Source organism: Ornithorhynchus anatinus, chromosome 2 (assembly GCF_004115215.2).
Source record: "Ornithorhynchus anatinus isolate Pmale09 chromosome 2, mOrnAna1.pri.v4, whole genome shotgun sequence".
Classification (NCBI taxonomy): Eukaryota; Metazoa; Chordata; class Mammalia; order Monotremata; family Ornithorhynchidae; genus Ornithorhynchus; species Ornithorhynchus anatinus.
This window is the reverse complement of record NC_041729.1, coordinates 166921567-166942885: the sequence shown is the minus strand read 5'-3', so window position 1 is coordinate 166942885 and position 21319 is coordinate 166921567. Positions and strand designations below refer to the sequence as shown.

Genomic DNA, 21319 nt, shown 5'->3' with positions numbered 1-21319 from the left:
AATGGGGATTAACCGTGAGCCTCGCGCGGGACGGCCCGATGACCCCGTGTCCGCCGCAGCGCTCGGAACAGTGCTCGGCACGTAGTAAGCGCTTAACGAAGACCGACGGTATTAAAGGGAGCGGGTCGGGGCGCCGCGGAAGGGAGAGGGAGGGGAAGGGAGGGCGCAGTCGGGGAAGGCCTCTCGGAGGAGGCGACTGAGCTCTCCTTCCCTCTTCTCCCTCTCCCTTCTCCGTCGCCCTTCCGCTCGGATCCCCGCCCTTTAGTCGCCCCCTCCCTCTTCCCCCTCGCCACTCGAGTCCACATCCGCAGTTTATTCCCATTAACGTCGGGCGGTCAGCCGATGCCGTTTTTCGAACGATCTCCGTGTCCCCTCGGCCGCAACAGTAACAGTGAGGGCGTTTGTGAAACGCCGACTACGGGCCGAGCGCCGTTCTAGGCACCGGGGGGATACGAGGTCATCGGGTCGTCCCACGTGGGGCTCGCGGCCTTCACCCCCGTTTTCCGGACGAGGGAACCGAGGCCCGGAGAAGCGACGTGACTTGCCCGGAGGCGCCCGGCTGACGGGCGGCCGAGCCGGGCTTCGAACCCGCGACCTCTGACTCCCAAGCCCGGGCTCTTGCCACCGAGCGACGCCGCTTCTCCTTCTCCAGAGGGGGCTTATGATAACGTTCGTGTCCGTTGAGCGCTCACTGTGTGCCGAGCACCGTTCTAAGCGCTGGGGGAGACACGGGGTCGTCGGGTCGTCCCACGGGAGGCTCCCGGTCCTCGTCTCCATTTTCCAGAGGAGGTCACTGAGGCACAGAGGAGCGAGGCGACTCGCCCACGGTCACCCAGCTGACGCGGGGCGGATGCGGGATTCGAACCCGTGACCCCCGACTCCCAAGCCCGGGATTCTTTCCGCTGAGCCGCGCTGCTTCTAGAAGGGCGGACCGACGTTGTACCAGAAGGGGAGTTGTAGGGCATAAGGATGCGGCTGGAAGCGGGGTGGCCTGGTGGGTAGAGCCCGGGCCTGGGAGTCAGGAGGTCACGGGTTCTAATCCCGGCCCCGGCCCTTGTCTGCCGGGTGACCTCGGGTGAGTCGTTTCACGTCTCGGTGCCTCAGTTCCCTCATCTGGAAGATGGGAATTGAGACCGGGAGCCCCTGGGGGACAGGGACTGGGTCCGACCCGACGGGCTCGTCTCCATCCCGGCGCTTCATACGGCACAGGCCAAGCGATCAGTAAATGACCTAATCGTTATTAAGCGCCGTGGGTCCGGGGTGACCGTCGCAGCCTCTGAGAGGTCGATTCCCGGGGTGGGGATCGGAGCGCTTTTTAAGGGGTTCCCGGCCGTGAGCCGAGTCGACACGCGGGAGGGAGAAGACGGGAAATGAGAACAATAATAATAATAATAATAATAATAATGTTGGTATCTGTTAAGCGCTTCCTATGTGCCGAGCACCGTCCTAAGCGCTGGGGGAGACACGGGGGAATCGGGTCGTCCCCCGTGGGGCTCACGGTCTTCGTCCCCATTTGCCAGATGAGGGGACCGAGGCCCAGAGAAGCGAAGCGACCCGCCCACGGTCACCCAGCCGACAAGCGGCAGAGCCGGGATTCGAACTCGTGAGCCCTGACTCCAAAGTCCGTGCTCTTTCCACTGAGCCCGGGCCCCGGCGGTCGGAAGGACCTGGGTTCCAATCCCGGCTCCTCCACTCGCCGGCTGCGTGACTTTGGGTTCGCTTCTCGGGGCCTCAGTTCCCTCGTCTGGAAAACGGGCATGAAGACCGTGAGCCCCGCGTGGGACGGTCCGACCACCCTGTATCCACCCCAGTGCTTGGCACCTAGGAAGCGCTTAACGGATACGATCGCCGTCATCAGAACCCGCGACCTCCGACGCCCAGGCCCGGGCTCTGGCCGCTACTGGCTCAGTGGAAGGAGCCCGGGCTTGGGCGTCGGAGGTCATGAGTTCGAATCCCGGCCCTGCCACTTGCCGACTGTGGGACCGGGGGCGCGTCGCTTCGCTTCTCTGGGCCTCAGTTCCCTCGTCTGGAAAATGGGGACGAAGACCGGGACCCCCGCGTGGGACCACCTGATCCCCCCGGGTCTACCGTGGCTCAGTGGAAAGTGCACGGGCTTTGGAGTCAGGACTCACGAGTTCGAATCCCGGCTCTGCCACTTGGCGGCTGTGGGACCGCGGGCGGGTCGCTTCGCTTCTCGGGGCCTCGGTTCCCTCATCTGGAAAATGGGGATGAAGACCGGGAGCCCCGCGTGGGACGACCCGATTCCCCCGTGTCTACCCCAGCGCTTAGAACGGTGCTCGGCGCATAGTGAGCGCTTAACGGATGCCAACATTATCATTATGAAGCCACGCTGCTGTATCTGATGATAAATACGTGTATATATATATATATATATAAATAGCCGTCCCCCCGGGGGTGTGGGGCGGGGAGGGGGGCAGAGCGGAGGCCCCGCGGCCCCTGGCACGTCTTCCGCCCTCAGAACGAGCTGGAGCACTTCCCCCTGAGCACCGTGCAGCTGTGCCAAGCCGTGCTGGACGCCTGCAGCTACGACTCCGTGCTCGCCCTGGCCTGCAAGGACCCGGCGCAGAGCAAGCCCGACCTGCACCTCTTTCAGTGTGACCCGGTCAAGGTAAGGCAGCCGGCCGGGCCCTGGGGGCCCCGCGCCCCCTCACGCGGCTGCATTTTGGCGGCCTGCTGGCTCAGTGGAAAGAGCCCGGGCTTGGGAGTCGGGGGGGTCGGGGGTTCGAGTCCCGGCTCTGCCACTCGGCAGCTGTGGGACCGTGGGCGACTCGCTTCACTTCTCTGGGCCCCAGTGACCTCGTCTGTCAAATGGGGATTAACTGCGAGCCTCCCGTGGGACGGCCCGATGACCCTGTATCTCCCCCGGAGCTCGGAACGGTGCTCGGCGCATAGTGAGCGCTTAACGGATACCGACGTGATTATTTGGGGGATTCCGGCTTTTATTTGTGTGGATTGGCAGCAGTAGAAATCCCCCCCGCCCTTCTAATAGTCGTAATGACAAGGTTGGTGTTTGTTAAGCGCTCACTGTGTGCAGAGACCGTGAGCCCGTCAGAGGGCAGGGACCGTCTCTATCCGTTACCGATTTGTCCATTCCGAGCGCTTGGTCCAGCGCTCCGCACACGGTGAGCGCTCAATAAATACTATTGAATGAATGAAGGAAAGCGCTGGGGGGGGGGGTCCCACGTGAGGCTCCCAGTCTTCATCCCCATTTTCCAGATGAGGGCACTGAGGCCCAGAGAAGTGAAGTGACTTGCCCACAGTCAGCTGACAAGCGGCGGAGCCGGGATTCGAACCCGTGCCCTCTGACTCCCAAGCCCGGGCCCTTGCCACTGAGCCCCGCCGCTTCTCGAGACTTGTCTAGACGGGAAGCTCGCCGCGGGCGGGGAACGGGGAGCAGGGAGCGGGTCCTCTAAATCGCCCGTGGGCCGCATAAGAGAGGCTCAGGCGGCGTGGCCCAGTGGGTAGAGCCCGGATTTGGGAGTCGGAAGGTCATGGGTTCTAATCCAGCTCCTTCGGTCGTATTCATCGAGCGCTTCCCGGGTGCACTGTGTCTAGAGCTCTAATTCTGTTTCTCTGTTTTGTTGCCGTCGATGCCCACTTGTTTCGTTGTGCGTCTCCCCCCTTCTAGACCGGGAGCCCGCTGTTGGGCGGCGATGGTCTCTCTCTGTTGCCCAGTTGGACTTTCCAAGCGCTTAGTACGGCGCTCTGCACCCGGGAAGCGCCCAGTAAATGCTACTGAATGAGTGAATGAAGTGCTAAGCGCTTGGGAAGTACAATTCAGCAACAGAGAGAGACCGTCCCTGCCCACAGCGGGCTCTGCCCCTCGTCAGCTGGGTGACCGTGGGCGAGTCACTTCACTTCTCTGGGCCTCAGTGACCTCATCTGGAAAATGGGGATGAACCGTGAGCCCCACGGGGGACGACCCGATGACCCCGTATCTCCCCCAGCGCTTAGAACGGCGCTCTGCACGGAGTCAGCGCTTAACAAATGCCGGCATTATTATTAAAAGGGGGGAGACGGACGGCAAAAGAAGGAAACGGGCATCGGTGTCTGCTGGATGACCTTGGGCACGTCACGTCACTTCACTTCTCTGGGCCTCAGTTCCCTCATCTGGAAATCGGGGATGAAGAGTGGGAGCCCCACGGGGGACAGGGACTCCGTCCAACCTGACGAGCTCGTATCTGCCCCGGGGTTTGGTACAGCGCTTTGCACATGGTAAGCGCTCGACGGGTACCGTTGTCCTGCGCTTAATACGGTGCCTGCCACACAGTAAGCGCTTCACAAATATAAGAATAAAAATAATAGTGATTATTAAGTACCTGGGGTTGATTGAAGAAAGTTTTTTTTATTAGTAGTAGTAGTAATGATTGTATTTAAGCGGTTTAATATGGTATTTATTAAGTGCCTACCGTGTGCCAGGCACTGTACTAAATGCTGGGGTAGATACCAGCTAAGCAGATTGGACACCGACCCTGTCCCACACAGGAGGTGCTCATTAAGTGCCCCGGGTTGGTTGGAGAAAGTTGGTTTTTTTGGTATGGTACTGAGCGCTTACTGTGTGCCAGGCACTGTACTAAACGCTGGGGTAGATACAAGCTAATCGGGTTGGAGCCAGACCCCGTCCCACGTGAGGCTCACGGTCTCCATCCCCATTTTACAGATGAGGGAACCGAGGCGCCGAGACGTAACGCGACCGAGGTCGCGCGGCAGACGAGCGAAGCGGCGCGGCCTAGTGGATGGAGCGGGGGGCTGGCAGCCAGGAGGTCCCGGGTTCCAATCCCGGCTCCGCCACTTGTCTGCCTTGAGCGAGTCCCTTCACTTCTCTGGGCCTCAGTTTCCTCATCTGGGAAATGGAGGTTCAGACCGGGAGCCCCACGTGGGACAGGGACCGCGTCCAACCCGATCAGCGCGGATCTACGCCGGCGCTTAGAACGGTGCCCGAGCGCCTAACAGACGCCACGGGAAACGGATTCGAACCCAGGTCCTTCCGGCGCCCGGGCCCGGGCCCCGTCCTCTCGGCCGCACCGCCGCTCGGGGGTCGCCGGGTCCCTGTGATCCGAGGGGATTCGCCCTCCGGGAACCCGAGGGTCGCGTGGGACGAGGAGCGTGGGCGGAATTTTCGGTTTCCGGGGATCTCTTCGGAAAAACCAGCAGCGTGATGTTTTCCCTCGGGACGGCGAGGAGGGAAAACAGCGGCGAGCAACCGGGGGGGGGGGGGGGGGGGGGGGAGTCTGGCTCCCCGAGCCGCCCCGCTCCGGCTCAGATCCACGAGGGCGAAGGGGAGCCCGGATCTCGGGGCCAGCCGGGGGAGGTGGCGGCCCGAGGGGGGCGATTATCCGGGCTTTGAGAATTGGGGGGGAAATGTTGGAATGTAAACTGCCGGCCCTCCGTCTCGACCCCCGGCCCCCGGCCCGCCTCCGGCCCGGAATTCCCTCCCGCCTCAGATGCCGCGGACGATTCCTCTCCCCCACTTTCCAAGCCTTATTGAGCGCCCACCTCCTCCGAGAGGCCTTCCCCGACCGCGCCCCCCCCCCCCGTCCCGGCCCCGCGCCCCTTATGTCCACGTCCCTCGTTTATCCCTTTCTGTTCGTGTCGCTCACCCCGCCTCTAGACCGTAAAGGTCGTTGCGGGCAGGGATTATGTCTGTTTATCGCTGCGTTGTCCTCTCCCGAGTACTCAGTACAGTGCTCTGCACGCAGTGAGCGCTCAATAAGTACAGTTGAGTGAACGAATGAAGGAATGAGAGGGAGCCACTTGGGGTTAGTGGCCGGGGGTCACCTCTCTCCCCTTAGGCTCCCAAGCGCTTAGTACGTGAACCGGAGGGGCCTGGGTTCTAATCCAGGCTCTGCCTCTTGTCTGCTGGGGGACCTTGGGCGGGTCACTTCACTGGGCCTCAGTTCCCTCGTCTGTCAAATGGGGACGGAGACAGCGAGTCCTACGTGGGATGGACCGTGTCTAACCCGATTCGTTGGTATCCCGGCTCTGCCACTTGGCAGCCGTGTGACCGTGGGCAAGTCACGTCACTTCTCTGGGCCTCGGTGACCTCATCTGTCAAATGGGGATGGAGACCGGGAGCCTCACGTGGGACATCCTGGTTACCCTGCATCTCCCCCGGCGCTTGGAACGGTGCTCGGCACATAGTGAGCGCTTAACGGATACCGACATTATTACTGCATAGAAGCAGCGTGGCTCAGTGGAAAGAGCACGGGCTTGGGAGCCAGAGGTCATGGGTTCGAATCCCGGCTCCGCCACCCGTCGGCTGTGGGACTGCGGGCGAGCCACTTCGCTTCTCTGGGCCTCGGTTCCCTCATCTGTAAAATGGGGATGGAGACTGGGAGCCTCGCGTGGGACGGCCCGATGACCCCGTATCTCCCCCAGCGCTTAGAACGGTGCTCCGCACATAGTAAGCGCTTAACAAATGCCAGTATTATTATTATTATTATTGTATACACCCCAGTGTTTAATGCGGTGCCTCGCACATAGCGAGTGCTTAAGAAATACCATAATTATTATTATTATTATTATAAGTGATGTGGGGCCGGGAGGGGGGATGGAAAAGGAAGTGAGTCTGGGCGAGGCGGAAGGGAGGGGGAGAAGAGGAGAGGAGGGCGCGGTCGGGGAAGGCCTCTCGGAGGAGGTGGGTTTTCGGTAGGGATCTGAAGGGGGGGAGAGGAATCGTCCGTGGGATCGGAGGCGGGTGGGAATTCCGGGCCGGAGGCGGGCCGGGGGCCGGGGGCCGAGCCGGGCGAGCCGGAGGCCCGGGGAGGAGGTCGGCGGGAGAGGAGCGGGGCGGGCGAGGGAGGAGGACGGAAGGGACCGGAGGGAGGACGGGGCCGGGGGCCGGGGGTGGACGGGCAACCCCCGGAGGGTCTCGAGGAGCGGGGAGACGGGGCCCGAACGTCTCTGCGGAAAAACGACGCGGGCGGCAGAGTGAAGTGAAGCTTCGTGAGAAGCAGCGTGGCTCAGTGGAAAGAGCACGCCTTGGGAGTCAGAGATCGTGGATTCAGATCCCGACTCTGCCACCTGTCAGCTGTGTGACCTTGGGCGAGTCGCTTCACTTCTCTGGGCCTCAGTTCCCTCATCTGGAAAATGGGGATGAAGACCGGGTTGGGACAACCTGATGACCCTGTATCACCCCCAGCGCTTAGAACAGTGCACGCAGTAAGCGCTCAACGGAAGCCATCACGACGACCGGAGTGGGGAGAGACGGGAGGCGGGGAGGTCAGCGAGGAGGCCGAGGCCGGCCTCCAGCCCGGAGGGGAGGACGGCTCGGATCAACGTGGTAGCCCTCCGGATGGAGGGGAGAGGGCGGATTTTAGCGCCGTGAAGGTCGAACCGACGGGAGCTGGCGATGGGTCGACTCTGTGGGTGGAATGGGGCGGGGGCGGGGGGGGGGGGGGGGGGACGGACTGCGGGTGAGGCGGCTTCGGCCCCGGGGGGCGGCGACGGGTCCGGGCCGTCGCGCCCGCCCGCCCGCCCCGCTGCCCGTCCTCCTCTCCGCCCCAGGCCGACCTCATCTGCGAAGACATCGAAAGCGCCATCGGCGACAGCAGAGGGGGGAAGCCGAAGAGGCGGCCGGAGGTGCTGAGGTAAATCGCCGAAGCCCCGGGGGAGCCCCCCGCCCCCCGGCCCGGCCCTCGCCGGAGGGGCCGGCGCGGCGGGGCGACGGCGGGGTCGGCCGGGCCCCCGCTGGCCGCCGGGCCCGGCGCTTAGCCGATAGTCGGGTTGGCCGCGACAGAGCCCGGGCCCGGGAGTCGGAAGGCCGTGGGTTCTAATCCCGGCTCCCCCGCCCGTCTGCCGTGTGACCTCGGGCCCGTCGTTTCGCCTCCCTGGGCCTCGGTTTCCTCGTCTGGAAAATGGGGATGGAGACCACGGGCCCCACGTGGGACGGGGACCGTGTCCGACCCGATCGCCGTGTATCTACCTCACCGCTTAGCGGATAGCAGAGAAGCGGCGCGGCTTAGCGGAAAGAGTCCGCGGGCTCGGGAGTCAGAGGTCACGGGTTCTAATGCCGCCTCCACCGATTGTCAGCTGTGTGACTCGGGGTAAGTCACTTCACCTCTCTGGGCCCCGGTGACCTCACCCGGAAGATGGGGATGAAGACCGGGAGCCCCGCTCGGGGCCACCCGACGATCTCGTGCCCATCCCAGCGCTCAGAACGGTGCTCGGCACACAGTGAGCGCTCAGCGGATACCGTCGTTAATCACTTGAGTGATCGGGACAGTGCCTGGCGCCGGAGCAAGCGTTTAACGGATGCCACCGCTGTCGTCGTCCCACGTGGGGTTCGCCGTCTCCATCCCGTCCCACGGAGGAGGGGACTGAGGCCCGGAGAAGTGAAGCGGCCGGCCCGAGGTCGCGCGGCAGACGGGCGGCGGAGCCGGGACCGGAACCCGCCACCTCCCGGCTCCCAGGCCCGGGCCGTACCCGCTGGGCCGCCACGTCGGGGTGACCGACCGGGGCCGCCGCGTCGGGGCGACGGCCGTGTCGGGGTGCGCCGCGGGTAGCCGGGACCGCCGCGCCCGGAGACGCCCCGGGCGGGGGGGGGCTCACGCTGCCGTTCCTCCCCAGGATGGTGTCCCAGGCGGACGGCGGGATCCCCCCGCCCCCGAGAGCCCCGGCCCCCGCCCCGCCGGGCACCGTCACCCAGGTGGACGTGCGAAGCCGCGTGGCGGCCTGGTCCGCGTGGGCCGCCGACCACGGAGACCGTGCGTATCCCACCCCCCGGGGAGACCCGGCCCCCTTGGTCCCGTCGGTCGCCCCCTCCTATTTACTGAGCGCTTCCCGTGCGCCGGACCGAGCCCTCGGGGGAGTCCGGACCCGCTCCCTGCCCGCAACGAGCCCCGTCTCCCGACTCGGCCTGCTGCGTCGGGAGAAGCCGGGACGCTCGCTACGTGCCCCCTTCCTCTTTTTCCTCCTCCTCTTCCTTCCCCGCCTCCCCGCCCACGCCACGGGGGATTTCGGAAACCCTCCCTGCATGCCATTCCATCGGTCGTATTTATTGAGCGCTTACCGTGCGCTGTCGCGAGCGCCTGGGGGAGAGGACAGTGTTTCGGTAAAGAGACACGCTCTCCGGCTGCAACGAGCCGGCAGTCCAGGAGGGGAGACGGGCGCGTTGCCGATTCGTCCGGTCCGAGCGCTTAGTCCAGTGCCCTGCACATAGTAAGCGCTCGATACGTACTACTGAATGAACGAATACAAATAGATGATTTCGGATGTGGACGTGAGTGCCGGGGGGATGAACGAGGGGAGCGAGTCGGGGCGACGCAGAAGGGAGTGGGAGAAGAGGAAAGGAGCGGATCATTCACTCGGTGGTATCCGTTGAGCGCCTACCGTGTGCAGAGAACTGTACTGAGCACTTGGCAGGGTCCAGTAGAACATTACAGCCCCCAGCGAGCTTACGGTCTAGCGGGGGACGCAGACCGTGCTTAGCGCTGGCGTCCATCCAAGATTCATCCGTTCGATCGTGTTTATCGAGCGCTTACTCTGCGCAGAGCGGCGTACTAAACGCCACCCGAGGTGGTCACGTCCGGCACAGACCCTCTCCTACACGGGCCTCCCGGTCTAGAGGAGCGGCGTGGCTCAGTGGCAAGAGCCCGGGCTCGGGGGTCATGGGTTCGAATCCCGGCTCTGCCGCTTGCTAACTGCGTGACTTCGGGCGAGTCGCTTCGCTTCTCTGGGCCTCGGATACCTCCTCTGTAAAATGGGGATGAAAGCTGCGAGCCCCACGTGGGACAGTCCGATCACCAGGGCTTAGAACAGTGCTCTGCACGTAGTAAGCGCTTCACAAATGCCGACATCATCATTATCATTTAGGGGGAGCGGGAGAGCGAGCGGGGCCCCTCTCCCCGTTTTACAGACGGGGACGTCGAGGCCCCGAGAGATTAGGGGGCCCGTCCAAGGCGTCTCGGCGGGCCGGAGACAGAGGCGGGATTAGAAGCCGGGTGTGCCAGGGCGGGCGCGGGTCTGGACCGGGGGCTTTGGGATTCACGGGAGGCTTCGGCCGCCTCCTCCCCCGCAGTCGAGCGGTCCAGGCAGTACCAGGATCCGGAAGAGTCCGCCGAGATGACCGCGGCCCGGATCGATCGGGATGTCGTGAGTACTCATCGGGACGACGGTATTTGAGAAGCAGCGCGGCTCAGTGGGAAGCGCCCGGGGTGGGGAGTCAGAGATCACGGGTTCGAATCCCGGCTCTGCCACTCGTCAGCTGCGTGACTCTGGGCAAGTCACTTAGCTTCTCTGGGCCCGAGTTACCTCATCTGTAGAATGGGGATGAAGACTGTGAGCCTCACGTGCTCCGCACATAGTAAGCGCTTAACAGGTGCCAACATCATTATTATCGTCATCTGGGAAGCGCTCGCCGTGTGCCACGCACTGTTCTCAGCGCCGGGGTGGACAGAAGGCAGTCGGGTCGAGCACGGTCCCCGGCCCTCTGGGGGCTCACGGTCTCCGTCGCCATTTTACAGAGGAGGGAACCGAGGCCCAGAGAAGGAAGGCGACCCGCCCGGGGTCGCACGGCAGACAAGTGGCGGAGCCGGGATGAGAACCCTCCGCTGGGGAGGGGGGCGGGGGCATCTCTCGGGGAAGCCCGGGTCATCGGCTCGGGCCGGGGGGGGACGGGGCTGGGGGTGTCTCCCCAGGAAAGAACCAAGCCCTCCTTGACCCCCGGCCACCGTCGACCGCCCCCTCGGCCCTCCTGGACCCCCGGCTCACGTTGACCCCTCCCAAGCTCACCTTGACGCCCCCCTGCCCGGCTTGACCCCCCCCAGCCCACGTTGACCCAACCCCCGACCCTGCCCATCTCGACTCCCAGCCCCCGTCGACGCCCGGGGTCCGCTCCCCCCGCCCCCCGGCCGTGGTCGATGCCCGGGCCGACCTTCCCCCCTCCCCGCCCTCGCAGCAAATCCTGAACCACACGCTGGACGACATCGAGTTCTTCGTCACCAAGCTCCAGAAAGCGGCCGAGGCCTTCTCCGAGCTGTCCAAGAGGAAGAAGGCCAAGCGGAGCAAGAAGAAGGCACCCGGGGGTGATTGGCCGGCGGGGGGGCCGGGCCGGGGTCGCCGGCGGGACTGGCGGAGATCATGCGTTCATTCAGTCGTATTTCTCGAGCGCTTACCGCGTGCAGAGCGCTGTACTGAGCGCTTGGAAAATACAGTGCAGCAATAAAGCGCTTACAGTCTGGGGGGACAGACAGCAAAACAAGGAAATAGGCATCGACATCAATACGTAGGATCATAGATCTATACAGACACACCCAAGTGCCGTGGGGCGGGGAGGTCGGGGGAGGACAAAGGGAGCGGAGTTGAGGTGACGCGGAAGGGAGGGGGAGGAGAGGAAAGGAGGGCGCGGTCAGGGAGGGCCTCTTGGAGGAGGTGGGTCTTCGGGAAGGGTTTGAAGCGGGGACGTGTGAGTGGGATTTGAGGCGGGAGGGCGTCGCGGGGCGGAGGCGGGACGTGGGCCGGAGGTCGGCGGTGAGCCGGAGGCCCGGGGAGGAGGTCGGCGGGAGAGGAGCGGAGCGTGCGGGCCGCCGGGGGAGGGAGGACGGAAGGGACCGGAGGGAGGACGGGGCCGGGGGGACGGGGGGGGGGGGCTCCGAAGCCGACGGTGACGAGTTTCCATTTGACGCGGAGGCGGACGGGCGACCGCTGGAGGTTTTTGAGGAGCGGGGTATCGCAAGATGACGCGGGCAGCAGAGCGAAGCGGGGACCGGAGTCGGGAGAGACGGGAGGCGGGGAGGTCGGCCAGGAGGGAGAGAATCGGGGCTTGGATTAACGTCGTGGCGGTTAATTCGACCAGTCCCGATCCGCCAGTCAATTTACAGTACGTGCTGAGCGCCTGGGAGAGGGCATTAGAGTCGGCGATGATACTGATCTTACTTGTTAAGCGCTTACTGTCGATCAGTGGTGTTTATTGCGTGCTTACTATGTGCGGGGCACTGTTCGAAGCGCCGGGGGAGACGCAGATCCAGCCGATTTGCCATTCTTTCATTCATTCATTCAATAGTATTTATTGAGCGCTTACTATGCGCAGAGCACTATACTAAGCGCTTGGAATGTACAAATCGGCAGCAGATGGAGACGATCCCTGCCCATTGACGGGCTTACGGTCTAATCGGGGGAGACGGGCAGAGAAAAACAATAGCAATCATAATAGATGATAATAGATAATAAACAAAGGCAAAAAAATAGTTCCGGTCCCCCATGGGGTTCCTTTGTCTAAGTAGAGGGAGCGGGATCGAATCCCCATTTTGCCGGCGAGGCAACTGAGGCTTAAAGAAGTTCAGCGACTCGCCCACGGTCACACGGCAGATACGTGGCCCGATCGGGTTTAGGACCCAGGTCCTCCGACTCCCGGGCCCGGGCTCCTTCGGTCAGTCAGTCGTATTTATCGAGCGCTTACTGTGTGCAGAGCACCGGACTAAGCCCCCGGGCGAGGACAGTGGAACAGTGAACAGACACGTTCCCTGCCCACAGTGAGCTAACAGTCTAGGGGGGGAGGCAGACATTAGTAGAAATCACAAAATGAGAGATCTTGCCGTTGTTCTCGTCTGCCCGTCTCCCCCGATCAGACCGGGAGCCCGTCGAAGGGCAGGGACCGTCTCTCTCTGTTGCCGATTTGTCCATTCCAAGCGCTTAGTACAGTGCTCTGCGCATAGTAAGCACTCAGTAAATACTATCGAATGAATGAGTGAAATGGTGCGGGGCCGGGAGGGGGGATGAATAAAAGGAGAGAGTCAGGGAGGCAGAAGGGAGTGGGAGAAGAGGAAAGGAGGGCGCGGTCCGGGAAGCCTTCTTGGAGGAGGCGGGCCGTCAGTAAGGCTTTGACCCCGGGGGAGAGGAATCGTCTGTTGGATTTGCATCACCTTCCCTGCCCGCAACGAGCGTGCAATCTAAAGACAGAGACACACAGAGAAGGGAGACGCAGAGGGAGGCAGAGGGACAGGAGGAGAGACGCACAGAGAGCCAGAGAGATTGACAGAGACAGAGAGAACGACAGAGAGACAGAGACTCAGAGACGGAGGGAAAGACACACACGACGCTAGAAAGATTCACGGGACAGAGACAAGGAGAGACGGAGATGCACACAGAGACAGACGGAGCGACAGAAGAAAGCAGTCAACGGTCACGTTGGTCGGGGCTTTCCTTCCTCGTCCCGGGTCCGACGGTAACATTTTTGGTTTGTTTTCTTTTTTCCCCTTCCCCTCCCTCCCCTTCCCCTCCGGCGCCTTTTTCCAGAGGGCGTCCTGACGCTGCGGGCCCGGCCTCCTCCCCCGGACGAGTTCCTCGACTGTTTTCAGAAGTTCAAGCACGGCTTTAACCTCCTGGTAAAGGGAGAGGGGGCTCGGGGGCTCGGGGGGAGCCCGTTGAGATAGGGATGGGGGGCACCAGAGGTTCTCCCTGGGTGCCGGCTCTAAAACCCGAGTGCGGGGTGGACGGGGGGCCGGGGAGTGGGCCAGGGAGCCGCTATTTGGGCATCCCTGGGCCTGGGCCGCCATTTTGGAGGGCCCGGGCATGCCATTTTGGGCATCCCCGGGCCCCGATGGAAACCCGTGCGGCCCGAGCCGGGAGTGGACGACCGGACCCCCAGGCCCCCGAGGGAGATCGGGCCGGGGCCGGCCGGGGCGGTGGACGGAGCCGGGGGCCGAGACCTGAGGGCATTCGGGCGCCGCTTCCAAGAGAAGCGGCTTCCGGCCCGCTGGGGATTTGGCCATGCGGCCCGACCGCCGGGATGGGATGGAAACGGCCGGCCCACGGGCGAAGCGCTCACTTGGGTTGAAGACGATTCCTCCCGATTTGAACGTTCAGCGGACTCCCTGCCTTAAGCCACGTGGAAATTTAGGAGGAGAAGAAAGGAGAGACTTTCCTCAGAGACCAGAGGATTTGGGGGCCTGACCGCTTCCCCTTGCTCGAGGCTAGGAAACCAGGAGGTCTCTTCCGGGCCGTCTCCCCGTCTCTCTTTGTCTCTGTGAATCTGTCTCTCTGTGCATCTCTCGCTCTGTCTCTTTCTGCGTCTCTGAATCTCTCTCTCTGTGCGTTTCTCTGTCTCTCTCTGTGTGCGTCTCTGTGTCTCTGTCTCTCCTTGTCTGTATCTGCCTCTGTCTCCGCCCCTCCGCCCTCTGTCTCTTTCTGTGTCTCCGAGACTGTGTCTCTCTGTCTCTCTGTCATTCTCTCGGTCTCTGTGAATCTTCCCGGCTCTCTGTGGGTCTCTCCCTCTGTCTCTCTGGGTCTCTGAGTCTGTCCTTCTCTGCGTGTCTCTGTTTTTTCTCTCCGTGTCTCTCTCTGTCTCTCAGTGCCTCTCTATCTCTGTGTCTGTGTCTCCGTCTCCAGCTTCAGTAAGTCGGTGTGAGCCCAGCGCCTTGTTTCTGCAGGCCAAGCTGAAGGCCCACATCCAGAACCCCAGCGCAGAGGATCTGGTGCACTTCTTATTCACCCCATTGAACATGGTGAGCTTTGACACCCCTTTCTCCGTCCCCACCCCGTCCCCAGCCGCTCTCTCAATCCTTCCTCTCCTTTATCTCTGAAAGAAGCGGTCGATTCCCCTCAGCCAGACGGCCTAAGAACGGCGTCTCTGTCATTTCCGCCAAGGCCAGAGAACAAAAGAATGGAGCCCGGGCCTGGGGATCAGAAGGTCATGGGTTCTAATCCCAACTCCGCCTCTTGTCTGCTGGGTGACCTTGGCCAAGTCACTTGAATTCTCTGGGCCTCAGTTACCTCGTCTGTAAAATGGGGATGGAGCCTGCGAGCCCTTTGCGGGACAGGGACCGTGTCCAGCCCTTTCGGCTGGTATCTGCCCCAGCACGCGGAACAGAGCTTGGCAAGCAGGGACCCCGTCGGGGGCAGGAATTATCTCCCTTCATGGCTCTATCGTACTTTCCGAGCGCTTAGTACAGCGCTCTGCGTAAAGTAAACGCTCCCTAAATACGATCGAATGAATGAATAGTCAGCACTTAACAAATACAATTATCATTAGTATTATTATTGGTCGTATTATTATCTGATCCCTTCACAGGTTTCCGGAAGGAGGCTAGGAAGAAGGAAGTGTCTCGCTGTCTTTCCTTCTGTCCGGAAGACAGCTAGTCAGTCAGTCATTCAGTTGTATTTCTTGAGCGCTTACTGTGCGCAGAGCACTGCCCAGACAGTACCTGATCTGATGCGCTTCAGCTGGGCCACTTCCCTGAGGGCAGTGGCGCTCGGTGGGTAACAGAGAAAAAACGATCAACCCTTCCTCTCCCTTCTTCCACCTCTCTTCCCTCTTCCCTCTCCCCCCTTCCTCGTCCCCCTCCCTCCTTCCTCTTCCCCTCTCCCTCCTCTTTCCCTCTCCCTCCCTCCCCTTCCTCCTCCCTCCTTCCTCTTCCCCTCTCACTCCACTTCCCCTCTCCCTCCGTCCTCTTCCCCTCTCCCTCCTTCCTCTTCCCCTCTCCCTCCTTCCTCTCCCCCCGCCCTCCTTCGTCTCCCTCTCTCCCTCCCACCTTTCCCTCTCTCCCTCCCCTTCCTCTTCCTTCTTCCTCCTCCCCTTCCTCCGCCCCCTCTTCCCATCTCCTCCCCCTTTTTTATGGTATTTGTCGAGCGCCTACCGTGTGTCGAGCATTCATTCAATAGTATTTCATCCAGTAGTATTTATTGAGCGCTTACTATGTGCAGAGCACTGTACTAAGCGCTTGGAATGGACGATTCGGCAACCGATAGAGACAATCCCCGCCCAGTGACGGGCTCACGGTCTAATCGAGCACTGTTCTGAACACTGGGGTAGATGCGAATTAAGCAGGTCGAACACAGTCCCTGTCCCACGTGAGGCTCGCGGTCTAAGTAGGAGGGAGAACCGGTATTGAATCCCCACTTTGCAGTTGAGGAGACTGAGGCAGAGAGAAGTAGAGCCACTCGTCCGAGGGCGCCCAGCCGGCAGGTAGCAGAGTCCCGCCTCCTGGCTCTCCCCACTCCAGTCCCTATTTCACTCCGCTGCCCGGTTTATTTTCCTGCGGAAACATTCAGGACGAGTCATCCCACTCCTCAAAAAACTGCAGCGGTTGCCCCTCCAGCTCTGCATCAAACAAAAACTCCTCACCTTTGGCTTCAAAGCCCCCCGTCCCCTCATCCCCTCCTCCCTCCGGTCCCTTCCGTCCTCCTCCCCGGCGGCCCTCACGCCCCGCTCCTCTCCCGCCGACCTCCTCCCCGGGCCTCCGGCTCGCCCGGCTCGGCCCCCGGCCCGCCTCCGGCCCGGAATTCCCACCCGCCTCCGATCCCACGGACGATTCCCCTCCCCTCCTTCAAATCCCCGCCGGAGGCCCACCTCCTCCGAGAAGCCTTCCCAGACCGAGCCCCCCGTTTCCTCATCGCCCCCTCCTTTCTGCATCACCCTGACTCCCTCCCTCTGTTCATCCCCCCTCCCCTCCTGTCCGTATCTGTCATATATTGATCCGTATCGATGTCTGTCTCCCCCGCTTCTAGACCGTAAGCTCCTTGTGGGCAGGGAATGGGCCTGTTTGTTGTTGTATCCCCCTCCCCACCTTCAGAGCCTTTCTAAAGGCCCATCTCCTCCAAGAGGCCTTCCCAGACTACACCCTCATTTCCTCCTCTTCCACTCCCTCCGGGCCGCCTTGATTTGCAGCGTGGCTAGAGAAGCAGCGTGGCTCAGTGGAAAGATCCCGGGCTTGGGAGTCAGAGGTCATGATTTCGAATCCCGGCTCTGCCACTCGTCAGCTGGGTGACGAGTCACTTCGCTTCTCTGGGCGGCCTCGGTTACCTCATCTGTAAAAGGGGGATAAAGACCGTGAGCCCCACGTGGGACGACCCGATTCCCCCGTGTCTACCCCGGCGCTCAGAACGGTGCTCTGCACGTAGTAAGCGCTTAACAAATGCCAACGTTATTATTATTATTATTTGCTCTCTTTATTCCCCCCTCCCCCCCCCAGCCCCACACCACTTATGCCCGTGTCCGTATTTTGTTGGCATTAATGTAACGACGATGGCGTTCAAGCGCTTACCACGTGCCAGACGCCGCTCTAAGCGCTGATCCAAGCTAATCAGGTCGGACACAGTCCCCGTCCCACACGGGGCTCTCAGTCCTGATCCCCATTTTCCAGATGAGGGAACTGAGGTCCAGAGAAGTGAAGTGACTTGCCCAGGGTCCCACAGCAGACGGGTGACGGAGCCGGGATTAGCACCTTCTGACTCCCGTGCTCCGTCTCCTGTGCCGTAATAATGATAATCTCCCAAACGCTCAGCACAGTGCTCTGCGCCCAGTAAACGCTCGATCCTTTCGACTGCCTCCCGTCTCTTAGGTGGTGCAAGCGACCGGGGGTCCCGACCTGGCGAGAAGCGTCCTGAGCCCCCTCCCGACACGGGACACGGTGGACCTGTTACAGGGCACGGTCCGAGCGGAAGAACAACAGCTCTGGCTGTCGCTGGGAGACGCGTGGATCAGGACCAGGTACCGGGCCGGCTCGCCGCCCCCCGCCTGCACAGTTCGGTCATTCGGCCCTATTTACTGAGCGCTTACTGGGCGCGGAGCACCGTACCGAGCGCCGGGGAGAGTCCACGGCATCCCCTTCCCACCACGGGTTTACAGTCGGGAGGGGGAGACCGACGTCAACAGAGGTAACGTAGCGCCTGGTCGTGGGCGGGGAATGTGTCCGTGTGTCGCTGCATCGTCCCCGTCCTAACGCCTAGTACGGTGCCCTGCGCATAGTAAGCGCTCAGTGGATACTATTGAACGAATGCTCTGCATTAAGCGTTAAGCGCTCGGGACGTGCGACCGAGTGATCGGGTGGTTGTGTCCGGCTTCCTCTCGCAGAGCCGAGTGGCCCAGAGATCAGTTCGTCCCTCCGTACGTCCCGCGGTTCCGGAATGGCTGGGAGCCGCCCCTCCTCGGCTCCCAGGCCGCGACCCCGGGCGCGGCACCGGACGAGCAAGACCGCCACCAGCTGGCCGAGTCCGTGGCGGGCATGGCGGACCACCGGCGGGAGCAGGAGCGCAGCAGGCTGTCTGCCGAGGTAGCGTCTCAGCGGGGGTCATTCAAGCAGCAGCGCGGCTCAGTGGCGAGAGCCCGGGCTTGGGAGTCAGAGGTCGCGGGTTCTAATCCCGCCTCCGCCGCGCGTCAGCTGGGTGACCTCGGGCAAGTCGCTTCACCTCTCTGGGCCTCAGCGACCCCGTCTGGAAGACGGGGATGAAGCCTGGGAGCCCCCCGGGGGACCATCCGATCACCTTGTATCTCCCCAGCGCTTGGCCCCTTGTAAGCGCTTAACGGATGCAATTGACAACGTTACTATTCAGTCGTATTTATCAGTTCTCTGCTAAGCGCTTGGGAGAGGCCAGTAAAGCAATAGATAGACCCGTTCCCTGCCCACGATGAGCTTACGGTCTAGACGGGGGAGGCAGACGTCACTACAGATCAATACATGAGGGATGTGGACATAAGCGGGTGCGGGGATGGGAAAGGGAGCGAGTCGGGGGGACGCGGAAGGGAGGGGGAGAAGAGGAGAGGAGGGCGCGGTCGGGGAAGGCTTCTCGGAGGAGGTGGGCGCTCAATAAGGCTCGGAAAGTCGGGGGAGAGGAATCGTCTGTGGGATTGGAGGCGGGAGGGAACTCCGGGCCGGAGGCGGGACGGGGGCCGGAGGTCGAGACGGGCGAGACGGAGGCCCGGGGAGGAGGTCGGCGGGAGAGGAGCGGGGCGTGCGGCCTGCGACGGAGGAGGAGAGGAGGGACCGGAGGGAGGAGGGGGCCGGGGGACGGGGGGGCTTTAAAGCCGACGGTGACCGGTTTTTCTCTGATACGGAGGCGGACGGGCAACCCCTGGAGGGTCTTGAGGAGCGGGGAGACGTGGACCCGACGTTTCTGTCGAAAAGTGATGCGGGCGACGGTGTGAACTGTGGACCCGAGCGGGGAGAGACGGGAGGCGGGGAGGTCGGCGAGGAGGCTGAGGCGCAGTCATCAAGCAATCAGAGGTAGTTATTGAGTCCTCAGTACGTGCAGAGCGCTGTACTAAGCACTTGGGAAAGTATACTATAGCAGAATTAGCAGATCCGTTCCCTGCCCGTAACGAGCCCGCAGTCTAGAGGAGGATAGTCAAGGTGGGATAGGATGTATGCTTGGATGACTATAGTAACAGTTTGGGTGGAGATATTCCTTCGGTCGTATTTATCGAGCGCTTACCGTGCACAGAGCACTGTGCTGGCGCTTAGAACAGCGCCTGGCACATGGTAAGCGCGTAACGGATAACATAATCATTAATTATTACTAAATGGTTGGCTCTGATTCATTCATTGTCGTATTTATTGAGCGCTTACTTTCATGCGGTAGTATTTATTGAGCGCTTACTATGTGCAGAGCACTGTACTAAGCGCTTGGAACGGACAATTCAGCTTACTGTGTGCAGACCACTATACTAAGCCCTTGGAAAGTACAGTTGGGCAATAGAGAGAGACAATCCCCGCCCACACCGCGCTTACAGTCTAGAAGGGAATAGCGATGGCATTTGTTCAGCGCCTGCTATGTGCCAAGCACTGTTCTAAGCGCTGGGGAAGATACAGGGTCGTCAGGTTGTCCCCCGTGGGGCTCCCGGTCTCCATCCCCATTTTCCAGAGGAGGTAACCGAGGCCCATTCATTCATTCAATAGTATTTATTGAGCGCTTACTATGTGCAGAGCACCGGACTAAGCGCTTGGAATGGACAAATGGGCAACAGATAGAGACGGTCCCTGCCCGTTGACGGGCTCACGGTCTAATCGCGGGAGACAGACGAAAACATTAGCAGTAAATAGAATCGAGGGGATGAACATCTCATTAAAACAGTAGCAGTAAATAGAATCGAGGTGATGTACATCTCATTAGCAAAATAAATAGGGTAGTGAAAACATATACAGTTGAGTGGGGGAGCGCAGTGCCGAGGGGAGGGGAAGGGAGACGGGGAGGAGCGGAGGGAAAGGGGGGAGAAGAGGGCTTAGCTGAGGGGAGCTGAAGGGGTCGGGTAGAGGGGGAGCAGAGGGAAAAGGGGAAGGTCAGTGTGGGAAGGCCTCTTGGAGGAGGTGAGCTCACAGTCGGGCTTTGAAGAGGGGAAGAGAGCGAGTTTGGCGGAGGTGAGGAGGGAGGGCGTCCCGGGACCGCGGGAGGACGCGGCCCGGGGGTCGACGGCGGGACGGGCGAGGACGGGGGACGGCGAGGAGGCGGGCGGCGGAGGAGCGGAGCGGGCGGGGTGGGCGGGGGAAAGAGAGGAGGGAGGAGAGGTAGGAGGGGGCCAGGGGACGGACGGCCTCGAAGCCCAGAGTGAGAAGTTTCCGTTTCGTGCGGAGGTCGACGGGCACCCACTGGAGGTTTTTAAAAAGGGGAGCGACAGGCCCGGAGCCTTTCTGCGGGAAGGTAAGCCGGGCGGCGGAATGAAGAATAGACCGGAGCGGGGAGAGACGGGAGGAAGGGAGATCGGAGAGCAGGCTGATGCAATAATCCAGCCGGGATATCGAGAGAGCCCGTACCGGTAAGATAGCCGTTCGGGTGGAGAGGAGAGGGAGGATCCTGGCGATATTATAAAGGTGAGACCGGCAGGTCTCGGTGACGGATCGGATGCGTGGGGTGAACGAGAGAGACGAGTCGAAGACGGCGCCGAGGTCGCCGGCCTGAGAGACGGGAAGGACGGTCGGGCCGTCCACGGTGACGGGGAAGTCGGGACCGGGCTCGGGAGGGAAGATGAGGAGCTCGGTTTTGGCCGTGTTGAGTTTTGGGTGGCGGGCCGACATCCAGGTGGAGACGTCCCGGAGGCGGGAGGAGACGCGAGCCCGGAGGGAGGGGGAGAGGACGGGGGCGGAGACGGAGATCCGCGTGTCATCCGCGGGGAGATGGGAGCCGAAGCCGTGAGAGCGGATGAGTTCGCCGAGGGAGCGAGTGTAGATGGAGAACAGGAGAGGGCCGAGGACCGACCCTCGAGGAACCCCGACGGTTAGAGGACGGGAGGGGGAGGAGGAGCCCGCGAAGGAGACCGAGAACGACCGGCCGGAGTGATGAGAGGAGAACCGGGAGGGGACGGGGTCCGTGAAGCCGAGGCGAGATGAGGTGTGGAGGAGGAGGGGACGGTCGTCGGTGTCAGAGGCGGCCGAGAGGTCGAGGAGGATCAGGATAGAGTAGGAGCCGTCGGATCCGGCGAGAAGGAGGTCGCGGGTGACCTTAGAGAGGGCGGTCTCGGTAGAGCGGAGGGGACGGAAGCCGGATCGGAGGGGGTCCGGGAGAGAACGGGAGTTAAGGAATTCTAGGCAGCGAGTGTGATTTGCCCAAGGTCACACAGCTCACAGGCTGGTTTAGAACCCGTGACCTCCGA

General features: G+C 62.1%; 1 protein-coding gene across 1 annotated transcript in view; it reads left to right on the top strand.

Annotated features, from left to right (window-relative positions):
* The window catches only part of EPS8 (epidermal growth factor receptor pathway substrate 8), a 64945-nt gene that overhangs the window by 20066 nt on the left and 23560 nt on the right, over positions 1–21319 (top strand). The window contains exons 7-15 of the mRNA XM_039911255.1: positions 2480–2629; positions 7528–7610; positions 8590–8726; positions 10040–10113; positions 10919–11045; positions 13255–13343; positions 14388–14462; positions 17298–17446; positions 17810–18008. Coding sequence (XP_039767189.1) covers positions 2480–2629; positions 7528–7610; positions 8590–8726; positions 10040–10113; positions 10919–11045; positions 13255–13343; positions 14388–14462; positions 17298–17446; positions 17810–18008 — 1083 coding nt within the window. The remainder of the gene's footprint in view (positions 1–2479; positions 2630–7527; positions 7611–8589; positions 8727–10039; positions 10114–10918; positions 11046–13254; positions 13344–14387; positions 14463–17297; positions 17447–17809; positions 18009–21319) is intronic.